General features: G+C 38.9%; 1 protein-coding gene, 1 long non-coding RNA gene and 1 pseudogene across 9 annotated transcripts in view; 2 read left to right on the forward strand and 1 right to left on the reverse strand.

The window, feature by feature from the left end:
* Positions 1-22,136, reverse strand: mis18bp1a (MIS18 binding protein 1 a). 8 transcript variants are annotated; one of them, XM_041571883.1, is made up of 17 exons: positions 21,997-22,136; positions 19,481-20,178; positions 18,299-18,427; positions 17,034-17,536; positions 15,804-15,877; positions 13,210-13,343; positions 12,322-12,412; positions 9,763-10,469; positions 9,002-9,153; positions 6,298-6,418; positions 4,394-5,309; positions 3,854-4,026; positions 2,642-2,793; positions 1,388-1,533; positions 1,224-1,308; positions 491-545; positions 1-398 (listed from the first exon to the last, which is right to left on the reverse strand). In XM_041571883.1, the coding sequence occupies exons 2-17, from the start codon at positions 20,151-20,153 to the stop codon at positions 274-276; spliced, it is 4,236 nt and encodes a 1,411-aa protein (XP_041427817.1). In that variant the 5' UTR covers positions 20,154-20,178; positions 21,997-22,136; the 3' UTR covers positions 1-273.
* LOC108698749 overlaps positions 22,105-27,084 on the forward strand; it is a 6,147-nt gene continuing 1,167 nt past the window's right edge. Inside the window, exon 1 of the long non-coding RNA XR_005963435.1 lies at positions 22,105-22,210. This is a non-coding gene — a long non-coding RNA (uncharacterized LOC108698749). The remainder of the gene's footprint in view (positions 22,211-27,084) is intronic.
* Positions 23,277-26,655, forward strand: LOC121393130 (annotated as a pseudogene).

Raw genomic sequence — 27,084 nt, forward strand, 5'->3', positions numbered from 1 at the left:
TTTAAAATGGATGAATGTTTTATCTACAAAGCACAGAAATAAATTCAATAGCTGCCAATTTATTCAATAATTCCACCTGAAACAATATACACTATTAAATGAATCCCAGCGGAGAATGATTACATATGTACAATATATTGCTTTTAAAGGGACAAAGCTTTTTTTTTTTTCTTTCTTTTGCAGATACTGAAATCAACAGCATTTAAATGGGCAGGATCAGCAATAAAATGTTTGTTCTAGGCAGGAAAATTAGGAGACGAGTTGTTACTTTGCCTATGGAGAGGGGTTAGAAAAATAATAGTCCTCTTCTTCATCATCATCATCATCATCTGGTGCCGCAGGTCCATCAGATTTAAAGAGTTTTCCAATGACCGATGTATCTCTGCAGCCTTTGTGTGCTGGGGACAAAAATAAGCAGATCAATATAAAAGCAATGTAGTTATATACACACTGTGCACCCAATGATACAAATAACACAACTCACACATACCTTTGCCTTGTGCTGCTGTCCGTCGAGAAATTGGAGTGGCGTATGAAGCACCAACCTGAACATGGAAAACGTAAAAGACAAAAACGGTCACGTTAATAGGTTTTGTCATATGTTATGCCATTCTGTCGCTTAGATCTATCCAACGTTGTGTTCAGTGTTTGACACACAGTCTGTTGAAAGAATCCCAGGGTTTAGGACAAGTATTACACCCCTACTCTTGTGCCCCATCTTTAGCAAATTAATTCGTTACATTACTACTCTGCTGATATTTCCACCTCGGGTAACTAATTCTTTTCTTTAACTCAACAGACCCAACCTTCCTTCATGCTCACATCAGTCTGTCAGCTGAGCACACCCTGGAAGTGACAGTTGGGCTAGTAGCCAAATCTAAACTCTCTAAGGAGTTTAGATTTGGCTGCTAGCCCAACTGTCCCTTCATTTCACGCTGCCCTTTTCCTTCATTCCACACATTCATCATTTTGGAAATCATCCAGTGCAGTATTAGTCTAAAGGGAATATTTTATTATTCCCAGGGATCCCCTGTGCCCCCTCAGCAGAACCGAAAGCTCTAGTGATTTTTGTATTGTACATGCCCTCACCTACATTCAGCACATGGGATCTCTGGGAAGAAGAAAGAAAACCAGTTTCCTGGTGTTCTAATGGATTGAGGCCAGAATATGCAATTCATCCAAAAGAAGAATTGCGGAACCTAAGGGGAAATGTAAACACTTACAGGTTTTTTATTTAATTTTCCCCATCCGGATAATGCACCTTTGGTGGTTTTCTGCATTCTGTACATATATTTGTCATTGTTTGATCTGTAGAAAGAACACAAAACATGAGGAAAAGTCCCAGTGATTTGGGGAATATTCATTTGGTAGATGGAAATAAACTTACCTGTTGATGGAGCCCAGCATTCCAGGGCTAATGTGCTCACACTGGGGAGTATAAGCCAAGGGGAAAATACTTGAAGAAGGTGTCGTTGGGTCAGTGTTGCTCAGCTGGAAGACATCGTCCTCTTGACTTGTTCTAAATGTTGGCAACTGCACGTGACAAGTACATACGTTACCATAAAGCAACGGCAGCATTAGGTGAAACAGCACATAATCTGGGACAAACAGTTCAAATACTTGAAAGAAGGCATCTCTGGGCTGACCTCAGCTTCAGCTCCACTCTATGTGAGTGCACACAGGCTGATCAGATTCAAATCAATGGAGCAGGGGAACTGAGCAGATCTGCTTCTCTCAGCCTGAAAAATACACAAGCTGACAACAGCCAGATGCTTCAGCCTGTGTGCTCATAGCTTTACTGTCATTTTGGTAGCAATGCTTCAAATGGTTGGAATAGGACAGGAATAAGTGTTTATTATTCTTACAAAGTAATATTAGTGATACAGAGATCCAAAAAAGAAGAGAAGAATGAACGAATAATCGCTGTTTTATAATTATACAAAATGATGCAGTACTTTCCTTACAATTTATTATGAATTAAGAGGGCTTAAACATACAAAAATCATTCAGGCCAAAATAAAACTAAAAAAAAAAAATCATATCATAACCCAGGCTAACCTCTGGTGTTTCAGTTGCAGCCCTTCTCTATATTACTCCTCTGCCATACACTGCTGCCTGGGGCTCTACAAAGCTCTGAAAGGCTAAAGCGTATGTTTACATATTGCAGCCGATCACAGCATTGCAACAGCCCCAGGGCACAAGAGAAATGCCAGGTACAATTACAGGCAATAAGAGACCAGAGCTCAGATAGACATATTGTCAGTCAGCATATAGTGTTTATTGATTTTGACACATCTATGAAAGAACACACATGTATCAGTTTGGCATTATTCTGTTCTATTGGGTGTTAGAGCTCAGAAGCAAGTAATTTTTCCACACTACAATTAAACTTGTAAATCTGAAAGAATACCGATGCTTTGTAAATCAGGCCCCAGATCTGTAAGCATATTAATTCCATGGTTTTACAAATATTTAGCAAGATATTTTGAAGGGCACAGGATCCAACATAAATTTGAGTACAATAACAAAGTTGCAATGTAATGTCTATTTGGATGTAGCCATCATACTTTCCACTATCAGAGTCCATATTGTAAATAACTTACAAATTGCTGTTGCTGACTTACAAAAGTGTTTTTCTTACCTTCACTCTCTTGGTCTGGAACGGTGTAGCAGTGAAAATGTCGTCATGGTCATCCTTTGGAATTTGTTCTAGAAATTGCCTCATTTGCTGCTTTCTTTTGAGAGTTCCTACTTTAGCTGTTATTTTCACTGGCTTCTCCTCTGAGCCACTCCCTGTTATAGACAAAAGGCATGTCATTTTAATATGCTTATTACCTGCCTGTGTGCTTTAACACCTGGGTAAGCAATGCGAGTGGCTACAATTTCACTAACTAGAAGGGGGGCCCACATACGTTATGCCATATACTATATGTCTTAGCTATTATTTTTAGTTTAACATATATTTTTATTTCTAATGGCTAGTGAACAGAACCTAATAACTACTGCTACACTCCCTAACCATAAACTGATATTACCGAGTGATAGAATGTATATGGAAAAGTTAGAATTACATTAACAGTCCGTTTACTTTCTCTCCACTCCTGGTAGTGATGTGTGGGCCGGCCCTGATAGCCGTGGGTCAGGCGGGTATGGGCCGACCTCGCACTATTCTTCGCAGGTGGTACGGGTTGAGCTCTTCTCCTGCTCTCCCCACCCGCAACCTTCAAATGCCGGCTTCAGTTCGATCCTTATTGCTCTTGGTTTGTCCATGAAGAGCTTTATTTGCTATTGTAGCTTTGCGCTTTTACATTTAATTTTTGTAATTGTGTTTATGTACTGCTTCATTATTGACTTGTTTAAGAATAATAATAAACAAGTTGCAAAATGGCAAATGCCGGCTTCCAGCTTTATAGCCGCACACCTGCTCGCCCCGCCCCTTTTGTGACGTTTTACCCGACCCGCACATCACTAACTCCTGGCTCAGATTCCTGAAACAATGTTGCAATAATCTGATTAACAGACCTGACTCCTGTTACACTGGGACAGATTTACCAAATAGTAAAATGAGAGTGCCTCATAGTCCGGGAGAATGATATTTTGCTGCTCTCCATTTCTACAGTTTATGAGAATATTTATTAATGGGTGAGACAGGTGATAAATACACCTCGATAATCCCATAGAAATGGATAGTGTGTGGTGGACTGTGGCAAGATCTGATTTTACTCTTTGAGAAATAGGTTTCATTTTTGTAAGAGTTATGATTAAAAAGACACTGCTTTCAACTGGACTACATTTACAAATGCATTTAAAACCAATACCAATGTAAAATGGATCTATATATTTATTTTATTACCCTTTACTTCTTTGTTTCTCGCCCCAGGTTTCTTTTTGGATTGGGCTTTGGTTGCCTTTGACTGTTGCTTCTCTAGGTATTTTTCCTGACATTCCTCTGCAGAGCGGCTGCCTACAGACATAGCCACGTCTACCCAGAATCCATTTTTATGTTTTGGCAGAGAGGAAACAGCCCTGAAAAGAGACAAATGAAGGATTACACCTCTCATGCAGATTAAGGATTAACACAACACAATTTTAATATGGGAAGTTCACATTCACTTTAACTTTTATTATGTTAAAGATGGGCCTATCAAAGTACTTTTCTATTATTAATTATTGTAGGGATTTAAATAGTTAGCCTTACTGTTCTGGCTGCAACTGAAAATGCAACAAAAGCAGCAACAACTTTAACTTCAAAACTGCTCCCTGGTTGTCTGTTGTAATTAACCCCCTACTAACCAGATACGTTTAAATTCCAAGCCCGATAGCTGAAGATAATATACTAAAGTTAATTTCAAGTTGAACAAAGCCCCTCCAAATTTGGATGAAATGCACTTACTTGTAAAGACGCTCAACTTCTTTCTCTGTCCATTCCTCCCCATGATTCATTTTTGGAAAGGACACAGTAGAGCCCTGGTTTCTCGGTAGACTCCTTATCTTTTTACTTAAAACTAATCTTGAAGCAGGAGTTTTTATGGAGCCCAAAGAACTTCTAGCTGTGGGGTGCTTTGGCTGCTGCTGATCATTATCTGAACTGCATGTTTCTTCCGAGTCCTCAAGGATAGACCTACAAGCCCGCCGTGCTGAGCGACTAGCTTTCCTTTGAGATCTCCGATTTTTCTGAACAGCAGATTTTCGTGTGTTAGGTCTTTTCTCCTTATCCGAGTCAGCAGAGCTTGTAAGATCATTGCTTTGTGGTGCAGCTTTATATGTCCTGCTTCTTTTATGGTGAGGGTCTTTTTGTTTTAGGGACTCTTTTGGAGAACTTCTCAAATTATTGAGAAATTCTACAGAACCGTATTTGTCTCCCGCAGTGTGCAAGTCCTGCTTACATTTATTTATGCTATTTTTGGATAAAGATCTTGGCTTCCTTTTAACAGAAATATGAGCAGACGGACTGTCTTCTTCTGATGATTCAGTCTCAGACAATTTATCCCCCAGAATGACAGGGGCAATACGTGGCGACTTAGCAATCCCATCCCCATTAGAATTCTTCACTAGTGTCGTCCGTGTGTCGATTTCACTTTCAAAGACACTTGTGTCCGTGGCAGTCTCTTCAAAACTTTCGTAATGGACATTATGCTTAACGCACTTTTCCCGTAATTGACTTTTTGAATGAATTGGTGTCAGCAATACCACAGGAGATTTTTGTGCTTTTCTTGGACGCTCCTCAGTGTCGCTTTCTTCTGTCTGTGATGGGTTTGGGGATTCTGAGCAAGCCTTCTCTTTCCAAATCGTTTTTTTAAGTTGTGTCTCTATAAAAGCAAGAATGAGATCACAGCATAATAAGTCAATAAACGGTGAGTCCAAGGAAAATTCAGAAGATACTCAATTGCAAGATTCTCTAATTCTAGAATATATATGTATATTTATTTATTTTGATATATGGTTGGTAATTTCTCCCTTTTTTAATATCAATGTTTTTAAGTTTTAAAAGTTAATGGTACATGTACATGGTCTGTACAAATGCAATTGACGGCAGTATTCGTTTGTCCCTTTCTGTACTCAGGACTCTTGAAACATTGTAGCAGAAGTTAAAGGAACAGTAACATCAGAAAATAAAAGTGTTTTAAAGTAATACAATTATAATGCAGTGTTGACCTGCACTGGTAAAACTGCTGTTTGCTTCAGAAACACTACTATTGTTTATATAAATAAGCTGCTGTGTAGCAATGGGGGCAGCCATTCAAAGGAGAAAAGGCTCAGGTTACACAGCAGATAGCAGATAAACTCTGTAGCACCTAATAGTGTTATCCGTTATCCACTATTTAACCTGAGCCATATAGTCTTTTTTCAATTTCCGCAGCTTGTTTATATGAACTATAGTAGTGTTTCTGAAGCAAACATCAGTTTTACCAGTGCAGGGCACCTGTAAATTATATTTTCATTACTTTAAAACATTCGTTTTTTGGTGCTACTGTTCCTTTAAGTGCTACTTCAGTTCCCACAATGCCTTTCTTGCTTCTTTATAGGTCTGTTAATCACCTGGTTTCTGATCCCTTGTTTCGAGAATCAGAAAAAACAACACTAAATAGCAATTCCATTGACTTTACAAATAACTCAACCTTCTGAAAACCTTTAGTGTCTATTTGAAATTTGCTTACAATTACATTTTATGCAAAATAAAACTTGTGGGTGAAGCTGCCCCTTAACAGCCAGGTAACTTTATCAAGTAATCAAAAAGTATTGCAAATGAGAGAGAGATGGACAAGAGAATAACCAGTATATATCAGAAGACCTTACCTGATCTCTGCTGCTGCTCCATGTTTAAATTGGATTTGTTCAGTCTCAGGGAATTTTTGCCCAACTCCTTGGGAGTGAGAGGCTCTTTGCATTTAGTTTCAGACTTTCGTTTAACCAGACTCTACAAAGTACAAGAGAGTTAAATTAAAAAGTTATGTTAAAAAAATGTATGCAAAAGTAATATTCCCCTAGGGCAAATAATTGCAGATAATCATAGATAATTATGCTACAGGCAATGCATTGAACTTATTTACATCATTCCCACAATGTGAAATGTGAATAAGGCTGCTCCTAATATCTGAAAATAATAAGAGATATATTCTGTGGCATGCCTTTCTCTTGCACTCTAATTCTTGCTTTCTTGAAGGGACTATATGCCTGCAACAAAAATAAAAATAGCCACAATAAATAGGAAATTTTGAAATTAAAACACTAAGCCGAATATAAATTCCTATTTTTTTTTTGTTCTTATAAAGCACTAATTTCGGCTATTTTCATTTACCTTCCCCCCTTCTTTATAAACAGGGCAATTTATTCAAAGGTCTCAATCTACCACAACAAACCTCTCCCTTCTCTAATCAGCAGTCTTTGAGCAGTTCTTTATTAAAGATTTCTTAGTGGACGGATAAAAATAATCAGCCATGGAATTCTGTGGAAGTGACAGGAAGTACTAAAGTAAAACCAGCCGCATGCTCTTGTTTAGTGCCAGAAATATCAGAAACCAAAGATACTTCTTTATTAAAACAATAGGCAAAAAGTATGTCCAGCACAAAATCTATTCATTTAAGCTCATGCTGAAAAGAGTTCCTACTGGCCCTTTAACACTGCTGCTTTTGTTAAAACTCTTGCTAGTCGGATAATACTTAAAGGAGCAGTAACACCAAAAGTTTTTAAGTAAAAAATCCTTTGTAGTCTTCTCCACGAATACTGCAATCCTAAACAAAGTTGTCATGTGGCTACATCATCTCCCAGCCTGACAGTCTCCTTGCCATGATTTATTTCTGTAAGAACTGTGAGCAGTGAAGGAGTCAGCACAATGATGGGGGTTTTGTGAGGTCTTCAGAAGAATTATGGCTGACCCGGGTGCTGCCTTCATTGATCGCAGTACTTACGGAAACAAATCATGCTGAAGGATAATACAGGCATGCTGAAATTGTGGCAGTAACTGGCTTCCAATTTTAGAAGAAGTGGAGCAAGGAGACCTGGAGCATGCATGTAGAATGTACCAGAGGGCATGTCACCATATTGTGAAGTCACTGCACAACCAGAAGCAGAATTTTAGCAAGGTATTTTTTTAAAAAAAAAGCATTAAAATATTTAACTTTGTGCAGGGTGGAGGTGTTATTGAAGGAGGTAACAATGTTTTTTTTTTTAAGCGTTACTGGTCCTTTAAAAACGAGACAAAACACCCGGAGAAGGCTGCAACTCGTGGCCAACTCTATGCAATAAGTTACCAAATATCCTCCTGGCCTTTGTGAACCATAAATGTTTTGCACTGTATTCTTCTATACTAAGCATATTTAGGTAGGTACATATTGCAGTCTTTAAATCAAGTTAAAAAAAGCAGATATCACACTTTAATTTGAAATGTTTCTATTTCAAACGTTAAAGCTATGGCACACAGGAGTGTATCTGTCAGCAGACAAGCACCAGTAACTGCATTTACTGGAATGGAAAACAGTGAGCATTTCCATGTAGTACTAGTGCTCTCACATAACACAGTTTAAAGGCTGCAGCACTACCAGAACTGCTGGCCTGTTAAAGGGGTAGTTCAACTTTAAGTTACCTTTTAGTATGTTTTTTTTTTGTAGTTATTTGCCTTTTTTCTGACTCTTTGCAGCTTTGAAATGGGCATTGCTGACCCCTTCTAAAAAACAAATGCCCTGTAAGGCTTACTCATCTTTCTATTCAGGCCCTCTGTTCATATACCAGTCTGGTACTCAAATCAACTGGAAAGAAGAACACTCAGGAAACAGGAAAGCTGCTGAATAAAAAGCTATATAACTCCAAAACCACAAATATTAAAAGATGAAAACCAATTGAAAGCTGGTGATGTGCTGCAAATTATCCTGCCATTTCATTACACCACATAATAAATCTGCCCCTTATTATGACTTCTCTACCTTAACTAAACTGAAACGGATCATTTACAGATGTGGCTTCCAAGGAGGAACAAGTCACGTATTTGCTTCATTCTTGGGGTTAATAGCTCTGGGATATTCACCATAAACATTTATGGTTATTGCAAAATGCATTTACATAGTGTTTACCTGGTAAAACATATATTTGTTAAAGCTTAGAATGAATTCTCATGTTCCTCTGCTAATGCAGTTATAACTGATAATGCTGCCATACAAAGAGGTTTAAATTATGGGTCTGAATTAAAAATTGGCTCTGCTAAAAATGGAAAATAATGCTTTACAAATTATAAGGGCAATTAGTTTTTAATACTTTTAAATATACCAGTTGTGTTTTCAATTACTTGCTTTGAAAACACTGGAGTCCCAGGATACATAACATGATCAAAAATGGCTGCTTTTTTCCTGTGAATCTCTTAATAAATGTTCACTTCTCCTTACGTGCAGCAACGTTGTAGTCCAAGCAAACATTCCAGTTCTTTAGTGTGAATTGTGAAGACATCCTAACCCTAAAAACATGTGGATTCATTTTTGAGGCAAATCTTCTATAACAAAAAGTTACTTACGGTCTCTGCCTCTAGATAATTTGTTGATCCTTCATCAATTACAAAGTTTAAGTTCCGGTCAGTCACCACTCTTTCTCCACACCAGTATTTCAGGACAGGTTTAATGAGTCGGCCACTGCGGCTCACGATGGTATCATTAGACAGCGGTGATGCTGAATGGTGAATAGAAAATATAATTGTCATAATCATGTTACAGCTAAAGGCTACAGGTAGTTCACAAATGTTAGCAAGCTTGCCTTAGCCATTAAACCTATATATAGGTCTTCTGTAGTTTAGAATAATTCAAGCAGACAGTTGCACTGTACATTCGAGTCACAAGGCAAAGCATTCTAGATTTTTGCAAGGCAAAATTAAGGTAAACAAAGCCTGGGCCGTCCACATAACTAGTCCTATAAAAGCCGATGGCCCAAATGACTATCTCAAAGAATCTGATTGGAAGATGCAGTTCCTTTCAGTTCTGGATAGGTTAATGCCCCATCAATCAGCTAAAATGAGCCATCAGCTAAATTTTCAGACTTGAAAAAGCAGACTGGAATTTAATAATATTACAGGAAACGTCTGTTTAAGCAGATCTTTGGTGGCCAAACAAGCAATCCAGAATCCAGGGGATGGCCCCACCTTAATTTTGCTTGCAAACTAGAATGCTTTGCCTTGCGACTGCCAAACCCTCTGGTTAATTTAAAATAGACTAGGCACAAGCAACAGATCTAAAATTAAAACAGAGCTGTGCTTGTTACATAAAGGAAGCACGGAATACATACCCCTTTGCTTTCCACTTGCTGAATTTCTAGTGGAGCGTCTAATGGCGCGCGAATGCATGTGGACATCACTTTCAGAGGGAGACACATCATATGTTGAATTTTTTGCTAGAACGGGAGTGTGGTTTGTGCTTTTGGAGAAAGGTCTAGGGAGAAGTGATGAGTGCGATTGTTCTGATACAGAAAGGTGCTTAGTCTGTCGGTCTGTAACTGCATTCCTGCTCTTAACCAGTGCCAACCTTTCTTTTGGAACGTTGGTTGATACATTGTCTTGTGATTCTTCGGACGACAAATCATATGTACAGTTGTTACTATGGATAGGATTGGTTTGGGCGTTGGTGGTGGAAAGGCTATTGGGTAACTTAGAAGTATGCTGCTTTGATACAATTTTCCTTCTTCTCCTAGTATTTTCACGGTCAGTATCAGAGTTACTGGAATCCCAGCCATCTGCACTTCCACTCTGCACAGTCTTTGATGCATTGCTTTTTGGCTCTGTGCGCAAAGCACTGTAGGCCCTGGTTTTTCTCTGGTCAGTATCACCAAGGTTGAACCTGGAGTCCATGGTGGGAGAGCTAGGCAGGAGATTCAGAAGTTCTTTTGATTTTGAACTGGAATGGCAATGCTTAGCCCGTTCTTGAATGTCCTTCACGCTATTTTGTTTAAGATCTGCGCTCTTCATATGGTTAACTATTCTTACTTTTACTTCAGCCCTAAAGTTTCAAAAACAGACAGTGTAAACATATAAAACATTTTAATGATTTCTGCACAGAATTCTGTACTGAAATCCATTTCTCAAAAGAGCAAACAGATTTTCTTATATTCAATTTTGAAATCTGACATGGGGCTAGACATATTGTCAATTTCCCAGCTGCCCCAAGTCATGTGACTTGTGCACTGATAAACTTCAATTACTCTTTACTGCAAGTTGGCGTGATATCACCCCCCCCCCCCCAGCAGCCAAACAACAGAACAATGGGAAGGTAACCAGATAGCAGCTCCCTAACACAAGATAACAGCTGCCTGGTAGGTCTAAGAACAACACTCAATAGTAAAAACCCATGTCCCACTGAGACACATTCAGTTACATTGAGAAGGAAAAACAGCAGCCTGCCAGAAAGCATTTCTCTCCTAAAGTGCAGGCACAAGTCACATGACATGGGGCAGCTGGGAAATTGCCAAAATGTCTAGCCCCATGTCAGATTTCAAAAGTGAATATAAGAAAATCCGTTTGCTCTTTTGAGAAATGGATTTCAGTGCAGAATTCTGCTGGAGTAGCACTATTAACTGATGTGTTTTGAAAAAAAACATGTTTTCCGATGACAGGATCCCTTTAAACATTGGGAAATAGTGGCCAAAGATGAAGCGCTAACCCTAAAGATTCCCAACAAACCAAAATTAAGTTACTCAAGGAATACCAAGAACACTTAAGCCCCGCCGACCCAGTAGGAAAATATGTGCAACCTAGGGTCCAACATTTTCTATCCTCTCGTCCAGGTGTGTACAAGTGCACAGGTTGTGTAGTGTGCAATACTCTAATAGTGGGCAAAGAGTTCAGACATCCCAGGACGGGCAAAAGATATGAAATCAAACACAGGTTAATGTGCACATCCACAATGTTAATATATGTCATCAAATGCCCATGTGGCCTGATTTACTGCGGTAAAACCATCAGGCAATTGAAAGAGGATTAATATGCATAGGGCAAACATTAGAGCAGCTCTAGACACTGACAGAAAGGTTGATGCAAACAAACAGGATGTAGCACAACAACCTGTAGCGAAACATTGGAAAGAAGCGAGGCACGATCCATCTACATTCAAGTGTATGCCAATCAATCATGTACCTAAACCGCCCAGGGGTGGTGACCTTGATAATATATTGTTGAGACGAGAAGCTTTTTGGATACACAAACTTGATTGTGTCATGCCCAGGGGACTGAATAGGCAACTGCAGTTAAATTGCTTCTTAACCTGAAGATGTTTGCAGTTAACAACTATATAGATTGATTTATACTTTTTGTTCCACAGGAAGGGTTTATACAAAGTATCTTATTACAGTGCGATGGTTCTCCAATATCTGTAAGTAACATGTTTCCATCTTTATTGTTACATTGTTTCTAATCAAGAACAAAGTATCCTTGTATGTGCATCTATATTCACATGAAAGACTTGGCACTGGAACACAACACTGACACCTGATGGTGGAAAATGGGAATGACACTTTGCACTGACAATGCATGAACTTTATTTGTGGAAATAAACAACTGTAAAAGGACTGATGATGTCATGAGGGCACCAAAATTCACAAGAGGGGGAGGGTATTTAAACTATTGTTCACTCAGAGCACATCATCCTTGATAAAGGTCCCCAGGTGGGACCGAAACGTTGGACAATGCTGTGTTAATATAAATATATAATATAATGCAACTGAAAAAAAGCTCACTTTTTGAAGAACAAAAAACTTCAAAAATACTCATGTGAAGGTGAACTATCCCTTTACATAAGACCATTAGAAACATAAAAAAATGGATATGCAAATTGTCACTTTATATTAACAACAGACCTTTGGCTTTCCTTCAGAACACGATCCACATGAGTCTTCCAGTCCTCTGGAAAGCCTGAAGCAAACTTTTGCACAAACCAAGGGGGGAATCCTGCAATCAGATCAAATAACATTCACCTTGGATAATATTGAAGGGAAAAAATTAAGTTTTCTTTATTACTAACTGCAAAGTACCAGCTGTTGATTTAGAAGACAGATTGTTTTTAGAGTGTCATCTTGGGCTTTCTAAGGTGGCATAACTGTACACAACCCACAATATTTCAAGTTAGAGAATTATGACCTTTAGGCCATGTTTCAGAAAAAAACAAGCCATGCCCACCACCAACCTGTTGGGACTGTCCCATGTTATCTATAAAGTCAATAAAAATGATTAACACATTGTCAATGGCTCAGTGTTTAAGAACTGTATCATGCAGGCACACTTTTTGCAGCGCTGTTTTAAACTATAAGATGAGGCTGTTTCCATTCTGTTGTTCAGTAGGGTAGTTACAAAAAAAAAAAAGATTAATAAAAGGTATGTAGCTATGTTTTCATATATTTAGCTTTATTAATTATTCCTTTTAGTAACTTTGTGGGGCCTAGAAAACATGGGCTACGCTATTAGCACGCTCAAAGAATTAAGTGCAGGACTCCCATGATGCTTCTTTCATACATGTTATAAATGTTACTCAAGTGTCCAGGTGGGCCCCTGCTCTACCTTTTCTCTATGAGACACTGTATAAACAGACAGGTACAACTATTGCTCTGTAGTCTGGGAGGACAAAGGCGAATCAAGGTGAAACGACAGCCCCATAAATACATACTAGCATCTTCATAGAAAATATTTCCAGTGCAGGATTATCAGTACATTTTATTTTGAAGCATACAAAACTCTTCCATTTTTTTTACCTTCCAACTGCATAGTGGATTTATCAGCCTCCCCTTTCAGTTCATAGACACGACCAGAAAAAGTCTTCACTTTATCACTCTGGATCCGTTCTACTATTACATTACTGTGCCAATACAGCCCTGAGGCATCCCTGCTGGAAAGAAGTATATTCATGTAGTCATGTCAGTTCTATAAGGCATTATAAAGATATACATTTCCTGAACCTACTTTTTTTTTAGTCTAAGTACTGAATTTTCAACACTTGATTTTGATAATTTAAAGGACACCTATCATTCAAAAATTGCTTGACCCAGCACATTCATTATGTGCATGTGTGCCCCAACATGGCTGCCCCCACCAGGCGCTCCCTCCCTGTCAGTGTGTGCAACGGGGGAGGTTATTTTTCACAAAATACAATTGTTACCCCCAACCAGAGTGCACGCTCTACTAGCCCAGAGTGCACGCTCTACTAGCCCAGAGTGCACGCTCTACTAGCCCAGAGTGCACGCTCTACTAGCCCAGAGTGCACGCTCTACTAGCCCAGAGTGCACGCTCTACTAGCCCAGAGTGCACGCTCTACTAGCCCAGAGTGCACGCTCTACTAGCCCAGAGTGCACGCTCTACTAGCGCAGAGTGCACGCTCTACTAGCGCAGAGTGCACGCTCTATTAGCCCAGAGTGCAAGCTCTATTAGCCCAGAGTGCAAGCTCTATTAGCCCAGAGTGCAAGCTCTATTAGCCCAGAGTGCAAGCTCTATTAGCCCAGAGTGCAAGCTCTATTAGCCCAGAGTGCAAGCTCTATTAGCCCAGAGTGCAAGCTCTATTAGCCCAGAGTGCAAGCTCTATTAGCCCCAGAGTGCAAGCTCTATTAGCCCCAGAGTGCAAGCTCTATTAGCCCCAGAGTGCAAGCTCTATTAGCCCCAGAGTGCAAGCTCTATTAGCCCAGAGTGCAAGCTCTATTAGCCCAGAGTGCAAGCTCTATTAGCCCAGAGTGCAAGCTCTATTAGTCCAGAGTGCAAGCTCTATTAGCCCAGAGTGCAAGCTCTATAAGCCCAGAGTGCAAGCTCTATTAGCCCAGAGTGCAAGCTCTATTAGCCCAGAGTGCAAGCTCTATTAGCCCAGAGTGCAAGCTCTATTAGCCCATACGTCAGTAAGAATGTTTGCATGATTGATGCTCTTGGCACACAGTGATTTGGAGAGTGTTTTGCCCTGGTGTTTAGCAACTTCAAGGTACAAAGCGCCTAATTAATTGCCCCTCAGTAAACTGAACAGAAAGCACTGGGGAAAAATTCATGCAGACAATTATTGAAACAAAATAGGAATATGGGCATAAATGTCTGCACAAAACTGAACCAGACGGATTTGGAGTGTTTTGCCTCCTACCCATGAACCTACCAAAAAAATAAATAAAAAAAAAGAGCTCCACATAGCCCTATCCTAAAGGAACAACAGCTGCTCACATATGACTAGGATTGGCAAATTCAAAAGCAAAACGACCAAACTGCCACAATAGCTTTGTATGTCAGTTACCTTCCTAGAGGGGTTGTCATACTCCTATTATAAATACAGTAAAAAAAAAAAAAAAGAAGCATGCTTTCTTATTTCAAGCAACGTATATTTCACCTTGGAACCTACGAGGGAGCATTGGGAAAGGACCTTTTTCTATATGCTGTTTCTACATTCGTACATTTACTTATCACCATTACAATACAGTCCTCCTCCTCTGTATTTTGTTGTGCAATTCAATTGATTTGTTTTTTTAAATATTCACATATACAAACCCAAAACAACAATATCAGAACTGCTAAGCGAGTTAAATACAAAACAAAAACAAGGTTGCATTTCATTTTATGATATTGCATTTGCGACATGCAAGTTCCGAATTACGAAAAGGCTCTCTTTCTCCCATAGATTCCATTTTATCCAAATAATCCAAATTTTAAAAAATGATTTCTTTTTCTCTGTAATAATAAAACAGTACCTTGTACTTGATCCAAACCAAGATTTAATTAATCCTATTGGGAGCAAACCCAGCCTATTGGGTTTATTTAATGTTTAAATTATTTTATAGTAGACACTCAAAAATGTTATTTTCAAAATATTAATCTACATTAAAATTTACCTATAGGCCATGTTGATTGTTTTTTGCGGATACTCTTGCTTTTGTAAGTAATTGTCACTTGAAGTTTCTAAACCTGACTGTCCCTTTGTAACACGTCAGTTAGAGTTTCTAATGCTAATGGACTCCTGCTGCACAAATATGGCAGCCCCCTCATAGAGGAACAGGGTAGGAAGAAAGGTAATGTATAAGCATCAGGCAAATACTTTTATGGCAAAATTATAAATAGCATTCAAAGACAATGTTATAATAGATAACAAAAAAGTTTATTTTCTGATGTCAGCATCTCTTTAAAGGTATGAAGATACAAATTATGGAAAGATCCGTTATCCAGAGAGCATTCTGCATAACAGGTCCCATACCCATATCAATATATTTGTAACTATTCAGATAATGTTAGGAAAAAATTACCAACATCTATCTCACAAGTCTAAGAGCTTTGTTTGTAACAGTATGAAGAAGCAAAGAGTAGAATACATATAAACAAAAATACTTACACTCGCTTCCCCTCTAAGCACACACCAGCTTTACCGGAAAATGTTACAATCCACTCAGTCAAGAGAATGTTTTCCTGTGTCAAAATGAAAAAGATCAGTTGGATTCCAGAAAATATTTAGATTAATGTCAGGCCTGGTGGCTTCACCCCTGTCAATGAAAGTCCAGAATCTGCCCATGCAGTCTTTCATATACTATAGCAGAAATTGCCCAAAAACATCTGTTTCAGCCATGACAGTTTGTTTCCATTATATATACAGGAGTTTCTCTGCCAGAGTGCATTCCTTGGCTCTCTTAGTAGTTCTTCTCTTGCTCTTTCCTTATACTAATGCCTTTTGCTGCTGCCTTGGGAAAATTGACATGCCTGTGTTGGTTCCCAGTTCTCCTTAATCTCCAGCAATCAGGAGTTGATAGTGTAATCAAGTAAAGGAAGAGTGGATCTCCCAGAGATAAAGGTGCTATGTGTGGGTTGCAAAGGAGGAGAGGGTTTGTGGGGGTGGTTGGATCATGAGTGGGGTTTTTCCATAAAGAGTTATCAGGGGCATGACCATGTGAGGATAGAGGCCCTATTTTACTTGTGGGCAGGCCCATAGCTCAACGGAACCTGTTTTATGGTGAACACGCATAGCAGTATGTGGCCCCATGATTACTGATGGCAGCCCTGCCAGTCATTATGCTGGTCCCAAGGCAGCACAAAGCTGGTGGGGGCTGAAGAACCATTCATATTACTATAAATAAAAGGTCAAACATTAGTGTGACATTTACTAAATAACATAAGCATTTCACAATTGTCATAATATAGGGAATACACAAAATAGAGTGCATGAAGACAAATCCTAATGTTTGTGCAAATTGTGAATTTTTTAATAAAAGCAGCTACATTTAAGAAAACATTGCAGCTCGGTAGTTTATAGTAGAAATATATATTTGATCATTTTGAATTCTTCAGAACATGTACTTTCCAAAAAAGGCCTTGGCGTGACATTACTTCTGCCAGTGAAGGGGTTAAACTAGTATAATAGTCTAGATTTTAGTTTAACTCTGCAGTTACCACTCCCGTTGGAAAAGTATGCCAAAACAAAGCATCAAACAACTTCTTGCTAATCAAGAATATGCAGATTTGAGAACCACATAGTGACTAACTGCCTAGGTTACTACATTATATACCTGCAACCCTTTATTAGTTCTCCAGCAACAAAAAAAACAAAACCTTTTGCAGCGCATGCTCTTACCTCTCCTTTTGAATTACTCCTGTTTGTATCGGGATAAAGAACGGCAGCTGGCACTTCTTCTCTGGACTTTTGCTTTCTTGGAATATGCATTTTAGGGGAGATTAGTAAAATATCGCACATTTCAGGGCATATGGTGGAACCTTTAATGCCAAGGTTCTTCAGTGTCTCAATTCCTGGCATGAGCTTGGGCTGCACCATAAAACCTGTTTTGTTATTCAAGTGTTCATTTGTGGTTTTCATGTTCTCCCTGCTCTTTTTTGGACTTGTCAGTTTACAGATTTCTGGAGTCAATGTTTCATTCTGGAGTGAACTTAACTGGCTTTGTTGAGACATTTCATCATCTGCCTCATTTCCTTTTTCACGCAGCGCTATGTCTGGGCTGGGATTTGTGCTGCTCACGATACACTCTTCACTAACTTTCAGGAAATCCGCATTTTTTGCTGGTTCCTTAGGGTTCTCGGCAGCAGAGACAAGGTTTAAGCCAGTGTTAGGTGTATTAACATCTACTGTAAATGAAAAGAACAGTTTTAGACTCTCATTAATAAAAATGTGCTTTGAACAGGCTCTCCTACACACAGTATCAGTGATAATCATAGATTATCATTAGATTTCGAAGCTTTACTCCCAACAATTCTTTTAACATAACAGCATTTATGATCACATATAAAAGGCTCATAATGTAAGCAAAGCTAATCTAAAATTCATCATTAAATACATTTCCAAACTGCTTCTTGGCTGCTATGCCAATCCAGCTCTAGCAACCAAAGAGAAACTTCTAAGCAAAAAAAAAAAAAAAAAAGACTAAATGCCCATTATATGACAACTGTGCAGCATTTGTATATACATGAAAACAAGTGAAAGCAGAAGATCCCATGTAACTTTCAGCTTAATGAAATCAGGATCACTTAACCAACAGAAAACTAGATGGTACTCTTTAAAACTGCAGGCAGGATTTATTTTACTGCCTTAGCTCAATCTCAATCTTTTAGACAGTTATTTTGGCTGCTTTTTCTAGTCCAATAACTTGGGAACTCCGAGAGGGCAGCAACCAGTAATACCAACATGCACAGTTGCAGAACTGTTTGGGAAAAAATTCTCTCACAGGGCTTCATCAAGAACTTCAAGAGGTCATTGTGATCTTGACGGAATTCAAGAGGGAATTAATAAAATGAGAAAAAAAAAAACACATCATGCCAGCATCCTTTACGACCCCAAAACTATACAGTGTGCTATTCCCCTTTAGCTATGCAAGAAAAGCAACATACCTCCCTTGGGGTTCTGACTCGGTGTGGCATCTTTATGGATTAACTTTTGCCGCTCCAAAGATTTCTCTTTCATTAGGAGGAATATTTTTGCTGGAGATGCAGTTAGGATGTCGGTAGGTATTTCCGAGTCTAAATAGGTAGAAATAACGAACGTAAATACATGTATGCAGCCTTATTAATCAAGAGTGCCAAACTTTATTTATATCGAAAAGAGCAGGTACTTCAAGAGAATAAAGCCTCTAGTACTAAATAGTTTATAGTTTAATAGTAAATCGTTTTTTCCTTTATTAATATCTCCAGATTCATTAGAAGCAATTAATCCCACAATGATCAAAAACATCAATTCATATATCAATTAAAGGGGTTGTTCACCTTCCAACACTTTTTTTCAGTTCAGTTGCTTTCAGATATTTCACCAGAAATTAAGGCTTTTTCCAAATACTTTGTTTTTTTATGTGTGACCACTTTTCTAATATTGAAGTGTAAAGTCTAATTTATCTTCTTTCTAAAGCAGTTCTGGGGGGGTTGCATACGCTAACTGTTCTAAATTGAAACATTAGTTGATACATTTATTATCTTTTTCCCTGCTGAGCAGAACCCTTGAGTTTCATTACAGGCAGCTGTTAGAATTGATACAATAGTTGATAATACTCGAGAGATACTGCTGAGAAATGTAACTAAATGTTGCAAAATTATAAGTTTAGACTCTGCACCTGAATTACTGAGCTGCCAGACTCAAACACCAGAGACAGTAACCATCAGATTTTGGAAAAATAGTGAAAAATGGGAAGTAATTGAAAAAGTCTTTATTGCTGGTGAACAATTTGAAAACAACTCAACTGAAAAAGTGTTTGGAAGGTGAACAACCCCTTTAATAAACCCATATACTTGTAATAAAAGTGATTTGATAGATAGATAGATAGATAGATAGATAGATAGATAGATAGATAGATAGATAGATAGATAGATAGATAGCGAGATAGAAAAACCAAGAGAATGAGGTTCATTAAATAAAGAACAAGATTATTTAATTTTTCTAAAAATGCCTGTGTGCATCCTCATTCTCTTGGTTTTTCTAAATACAGCAACACCAATATAATATACACACACATTAATTTCATTTGCATAAAATGTCTGCAATAAAATAGCTATTAACCTAGCAAAAAAAAAAAACCAACTCACCTAAATACATGTTACTACAGGCAGGTTTCCCATTGGTATTCATTGATTGCTTACGAAATTCTCGGCTGCCTCGCTCTCGGCTATAAACGGATAGATTTGTGATAGGCGTCAGTATCATGTCACGTTGGCAGTTTATAAGATCAGAGAGTCTGTTATTTTTAATGGGTGTTTGAAGCCGTTTCTCTTGAGCAGAGAATGCCTTCATCCTCTGAAAGATTTTGGCTGGAGATTCAAGAACAAAATCATGGTCATTGGAAGGAAAATAACCCAAAGTTCCAAGAGGTGCTGGATCATTCCTACAGGATTCATTTTCTTGTGGGCCACCACTTGGCTTTATAACACTGAGATTTGGAAACTCAAGAGGACAAGTTGCATCTTGAATCAGTGTTGACTGAAGAGCTGTTGTTGTGGGAAGCAACTGATTGGGCTTTTTGGCTTGAGTCCTTGAGGAGCATGGCTCTTCTATGCACAGTTTCTCCAGATCTTTGATTGGAGTCAAAGTATTGGGTGGAATTTTGTCCAGTGGAATAGACTTCAGATGCATTCCTCCTTTGCTGAAAGCTCGGGGATCATTGTGATGAGAGTTTGAAGTTGTTATGAACATATCAGATGATTTACTTTTCACGTAGTCAAACACCAGACAATACAGTGCAGACTTTTCATAGGCATTCATTTCAAGCTCATGTCTCCATTACTATCTGGGAACAAAACATTGGGGAGAAGGGGGGATATGTGTTAGCAAATCCAAGAACCTCGGCTAACACCTTACTGCTATGGAAAAGGCAGTAAACAACTGCACATATTAGACAATGACGTGTATTATCACCTACATTATCCAATAACAGAAGGTAGTGCAAGTCCCTATTAATGAGCTGCTCAAAGGGAGGGGGGGTTTGCTAAAAGGTAGATAGAATGCACCAAATCCACTATTTGGGATTCGGCAGAATGGTTCATAAAAAATTTGGTCGAATACAGAACTGAATCCTAATTTGGATATGAACATTAGGGGCGTAAAAGGAAATAGTGGAAAAAATTACTTCCTTGTTTTGTGATGAGAAGTCACGCAATTTCCTTCTCTACCCTAATTTAAAGGGGAACTCCACAAACATAACTTAAGCATTTTAAACAGTAAACAATTTCAAGCAACATTGCAATATACAATATACATCAATTAAAAAATATGCAGACTTTTCTTGAATTTTAATGCTTTGGAACAGTTCCCTAAGCCTAGCCCCCTGCTCTCCTCCTGATCTGTCTGACTATGTTGAACTGGCTGACTACTGTTACTTTGTATCAACAGCCATCTGTCCTCAGCCTGCATCCTCCAAAACCCACAATTCCTTGCACACGTGATTTCAATAAGGAATGGAACATCTCAGTGCAATGCATTGTGGGTTATGTAGTTCCTGCATTCTGTCTGTAAGCTGTGGAGAAGTTGTTACAATTTGTAACATCAGTGTTTAGTCCCTCCTTCCCTGCCAGGATTTCAAATGATGCAGAAATAGAAGAACTGTTAACCAGCTGGATTGAAGCATAGAAAATGGCATTATTCATACTTTTTGAAAAGTGTGATGAGTATATTAGGGGTTTCTTTATCAAATTTTGGGTTGGAAGCCAGAGTTCCCCTTTAATTTCGCAAATAAGGATTCAGCTTGGTTATTTATTCTTTTTAATAAATAACCTTTTCACTTTTTAAGACCGGAGAGTGCGGACATTGTTGTTTAATTATTCTATATTTTATAACTGCACCCAGGCACTTGTTTTGTAACGTGAGTGATGTGATAAATATACATGAGGGGAAATACAAGTAAAAGAAACAATAGGCAGAATGTAAAGGTGTTTTAGATGAGTACAGACCTTTTAAATCTGTCGCTTAATTTCAGATACAAACAAGTAGTAAAGCTGCAAATGGCACAGGAGGAAGCACCACTGACATTGGTGCAGGATCTGTTATCTGGAATGCTCGGGACTTGCGGTTTTCTGGATAACAGATCTTTCTGTAATTTGGATCTTCATACCTTAACTCTACTAAAAATAAGTTAGCCATTCATTAAACCCAATAGGCTGGTTTTGTTTCCAATAAGGAATAACTATATCTTAGTTTGGATCAAGTACAAACTAATGTTTTACTATTACAGAAGGGAATCATTTTTAAAAAATTGAATAACTAGGATAACATGGAATCTATTGGAGACGGCCTTTCCGTAATTCGGAACTTTCCGGATAATAGATACTTGTACAATTCATGGGGTAAATATCTAAGGGAGCGGTAACCGAGTGTAACTTGTGGAATGTATCCAAGTGGCAGATGGAGACAACATACTCAATCCTGCCCGGGCTGGACTCTAGAACTGTAATGGGACAGATAAGGAGAAGCAGCTGTAGCCGAGTAGTTCTATTCAGTGAGTACTTGGGAGTTCAGCAGAGGAAAAGTGAACGGAAATGGGCTCGTTAGGACAAGACAACATACCCGAGAGTGTCTCCTTCCCACACCCCTCTATCCCCGCAACTCTCACCATCTCGCTCTCTGCCGCCACTTTTTTTTGAAACGTCGGTTAATGCAATTTCAAGCTCTGACCTCTTTCCCACCGATTGGCTGTCGGATTACCCAACGTCACGTCCTACGGGAATACAAGAGGAGAGCGCTCGACAGCTTCGTAAAATCCGGTTTGTGAGAGTCGCGGCCATATTTGAAGATGGCAGGAAAGTAAAGTAGTTTCTGCTATTTAGGTAACCTTTCTTGCTGCAAAGTAGAAACATAGTAACCGCTGTGTGTTTGCTGCGTATTAAATGATGTTTAGGTTGGCCAAAGTAGATTGTTACGTTGTGCTCGAAGTTTACTAGGTGTGCGGCTATTGTGCCCTAAACAAACATGGCCGACTGTTGATTTTTGGGCTCTTTTCCTGTAAGTAACTGGATCCACTTTAAAAGAAGAAAAATAGCAAGCCAGCGAAAGCTGAATACTGACGTAGCTATCTCGTCTGGATGTACAGTCATGATTTATCTTCAAAGCTGCAGATTTTTTCTTTTCATCCCATGAATTTCCGTGTTAAAATGCATAAGCGGTTGTATGTGTAGATGAAAACAAAAGTGTGGGCACCCCTTGGGTTGCCACCTTTTCTGGAAAAAAATACTGGCCTTCCTATATATTTATCTTTTTCCCTATTAATAACATTGGGATCAACCATCATTTTTACTGGCCAGGCCGAGAGGCCGGTAAAATACCGAATGTATTCGGTACCTACCTAGTGCTACCAACCCCTATTTCTGCAGGGTAATTACAGCAGAGTTAAAGTGGCCATAGTCACAAAGATCCGATCGTTCGAATCCTCGAACGATCGGACTTCCCAATCTCCCCACCTGCCACTAATCATTTAGATCAAATAAAGTAGTAAAAGAACTGATCAGACGATGTTCTGCCCCTGACGGCAATCGTACGAAAGTTATGTCCGACAAAAGCTGGTGACAGTTTCCCACTGAAAATCATCTGATCGTCAATACATGCAGAGAAATTATTGGGAGCCGTCAGAAATCTTTAAACTTGTCCAATCGACCGATATCCGTGGGACGAAAAATGCCGGGACTCTCCACACACGGTCCGAAAATCGTACAAATCGAGGATTCGTCCGATCCGATCTTTGCGTCTATGGCCAGCTTTATTTATATGTTATAGTTTCTGAATTATTTGCCTTATTCTTCTGACTCTTCCCAGCTTTCGAATGGGGGTCACTTACCCCCATCTACAAAACCAATGCTCTGTAAGGCTAGGAACGTATAGTTATTGCTACTTTTAATTAATTTTACGTCTTTCTATTCAGGTCTCTCCTAATCATGTTCCAGTCTCTTATTCAAATCAACGCATGGGTCATTTAGATCATAGCACCCAGATGGCTGTAATTGCAAACTGGAGAGTTGCTGCATAAAAAGCCAAATAACTCAAAAACCCCAAATAATAAAAAATGAAAATCAATTGCAAATTGTCTCAGAATATCACACTCTACATCATACGAAAAGTTAATTTAAAGGTGAACAACCCCTTTAATTTAAACCATTGGGACAAAAAAAAATGTAAATTCAACTGTATATGCATAGGTGCCCAGTTCCCAAAACATAAGTGATTATGATAGAGACCTTCGATTGTAAGCTCCATTGGGGTTAGTATTGATATTAAAGCTCTCTGTAAAATACATTAGCACAATATAATGTACTACAGGCCCAAGCTGGTCACTACTGCAGTGCTAATATTAATGACTGACGCACACTGCAATTTAAGGGATAGATTTTCTCCAACTGGACAAGGCTGAGCACCAGGGGACCTCTTCCCATTTAGTGGTGTTTTGGGGAATCGAATAGGAAGTGGATGCTGGTTGTTCAGGGCATTTGGTTTAGAGGCATCACAATGTTTGTGTAGACATAGACCTTCAGAGTAGGACTTGAGGCTGATGGTGTTTGTCCACTGGCATTGAAGAGCCCAACACTGCAGTGCCACCTTTTCTTGAAAAAAAATACCAGCCTTCCTATATTTTTATCCATTTTCCCTATTAATTACATTGGGATGAAGCTTAATTTTTACCGGCCAGGCCAGTAAAATACCAGGCAGATGGCAACCCCAGCAGCTTCCTGTTTTCTTAAAATACACATTTTTGGAGCAGTCAGGCTTTTTCGAGAAAATGACATTAGTCTTAAATTTTAAGGATTATCTGGAAAAAAGCAGAAACAATGTTACCACATGCCAATGCAACATCTGCCGGTAGAGTTGGTAACACCTTTATACAAAAAATGGTGTAAAGGGATTATAACATACATATTTTAATATTTTTTTAAATTGTAAAATACTTTTAGTTGGCCACTATAGCTAAACTGACCAAAAACAACATGTTATATCTTTGTGCATTGCCATTAAGAAATTAAAGGAACATTAACATATATTTTCTTCACACTTACATCAGCATGAGGGGGGTGGGAGACTGCATGTACTGAATGATGTGTTTGTGCACAATTTTAAGCTCTTTTGGGCAGGGCCCTCTTTACCTCATGTATTGGATGTTTTTGACTTATTGTAGAACACTGTGAAATATGTTGGTGTTTGATAAATATACATTATTAATAATAATAATAATAAACTCTGTTGATGTGCAACACCTTTGTGGGACGTATTGCACAATTCGTGCTTCCATTTTGCTTTTAATATTGTAACATTTCTCATTGATTTTGTGTTTTAGGATTTTGACAAAATTATGCACTTAAAATGTCGCACAATCCCTTAAAAATGCCAATCATTCAATGGCTTCAGCTTCCTCAAGAGATCCCTTTGCACATATTCACATACCTTTCACCATCCGAAAAGGCAAATGTTAGGGCTACGTGTACTTATTTACGGACTCTGGTTGACCACTCATCTTTATGGAAAAACAGTACAAGTATAGGAATATTCAATGCTAAATTCTAGGACATGCTTCAGAGCCGAAAGATCTGTTCGGTGGAGGTGACCAAAGTAACTCTGAAGCAGTTTAAGAAGATGACCCTTTCATTGCCGGATCTTACCACTGTCAGAATGGACTCCTGTTTGAAAGGAGAGATCCTCCAGGGGCTAAGACCACTTGTGAATCTGAAACAGTTGCATTTGACAGACTGTTCTCATTTGTCAGACCATGATATATTTTCAGAAATTGTTCATTTTCAGAAGCTTTTTATCTTTATGCAACGTGTTTTTCTCAAATGCCCTCCCACTAACTAGCATTGTGTTACTTCAAAACCGCCATTCCTTGTCATTCATTCAAAAGATGGCACTGTGCCTGAAAGCGCTTTACAGTATATCCTTTTTAGATTACCAAAACTTCAAGAACTTTCCCTGGCAGTTGGCAATATGAATAAATGGAAACTGTCTCTGTGCTTTAATTGGCCAGACAATTTTACATTAGCAGCTGATGGTAAGTTGTTATCTGGTAGTACCGTATATACTCGAGTATAAGCCGAACCGAGGTACCTAATTTTACCTACAAAAACTGGGAAACTTATTGACTTGAGTATAAACCTAGGGTGAAAAATGCAGCAGTTTTTAGCTGAAAGAGCAAGTGAATGCTCAAAAACATGGTAAAAATGTGCATTGTTTTGTGCCAAAAAGCTAAGGTAAGCACTGTGGGATATAGCTGATATATCCCACAGATATTATATCAATGTTTCACAAGTAGAATCCTAGAACCCAGCGACAGGATGCTGGAAGTTTTGTTTCAGCAACTGTTGACATGCAAAAGGTTGGCTGTTATATAAGTCTGTTGTGTGAGAGTGGGGCGCAGGGGCTAATAAAGTGGAAAACAAGCGTGTGCTGGTCGGTGATGTCACACGTAATGCGCAGCCGGTGACATCACTCGCAACGTGCCATGGAGAACCTGGCAATCAGGGGCATGCATCCATTCACGTTGATCAGCTAGGTATATATTTATACTGACTCGAGTATATGCCGAGGTAGACTTTTTCAGCTCATTTTGAGTGCTGAAAAACTCGGCTTATACTTGAGTATATACGGTATACAAATGTATTTTTGTATATTTAAGAAAGTTAATTGTTCAATTTGGGAAGCATTTCAAAGATCATATTTTTTAATTGGGTGTTTTAAAAGACTGGCATAATAACTGCATAATAAAGAGGCTGCGGCTCTTTGGCAGCAGTTGTTCCCTATTGATAAGTTAGTTACACCTTGCTCAAATCATGTTATTTTGGAGCAAACTGATTATTTTTATATTTAATTTTGAAATCTAACACGGGGCTAGATATAGGCAACTTTGTGATAGACTGTTTTTATTTTGCATGTAAATAGATGTGCACTCCTCTACCCCTTGTAACTGCTATAATGAAACTGGTTAGCAGCTGTACAGTCTCCTTTGCACACCAAGAGCTATTTAGATGCAATTATAAAACATCACTCTTGAGTGTTCTGAATGCTAATTCACACATATACTTATTCTATTTAGCTCCCACAACAGTTGCTGGTACCACTTTCATTTCAGAAGCATCGGAGCTTGTATAGAAGGGGATATCGCTAAAATATAGCAAAATTTAGCAAAATATGTTATTTTGAGGACTTCAAAGAATCCCTAATCTTAAAGGAAAACTATACCCCCAAAATGAATACTTGAGCAACAGATAGTTTCTATCAAATGAAGTGGCATATTAAAGAATCTTACCAAACTGGTATATATATTTAAAGGGGAAGGAAACCTTGTCGGCGCTAACCCCCCTCCCCCCTCCCGTGTATTGCCCCCCCTCCCTCCTCCCCCCTGGCCTACCCCTCCCGCTGGGCAAATGCCCCTAACTTGTTACCCTTCTGCGCAGGTCCAGTCCAGGGAGTTCACAGGCGACATCTTCTTCCACGCGATCTTCTTCCTCCTTTGACCGGCGCATGCGCAGTAGGATCGTTTCGCCGGTACGATCTACTGCGCATGCGCGTGACTTTTGGCGCATGCGCAGTAGATCCGTACCGGCGAAATGCTCCTACTGCGCATGCGCCAAAACGCCGGTCAAAGGAGGAAGAAGATCGCGTGGAAGAAGATGTCGTCTGTGAACTCCCTGGACTGGACCTGCGCAGAAGGGTAAGTAACAAGTTA

The sequence above is a fragment of the Xenopus laevis genome, chromosome 8L (genome assembly GCF_017654675.1).
Source record: "Xenopus laevis strain J_2021 chromosome 8L, Xenopus_laevis_v10.1, whole genome shotgun sequence".
In the NCBI taxonomy this organism is placed as follows: domain Eukaryota; kingdom Metazoa; phylum Chordata; class Amphibia; order Anura; family Pipidae; genus Xenopus; species Xenopus laevis.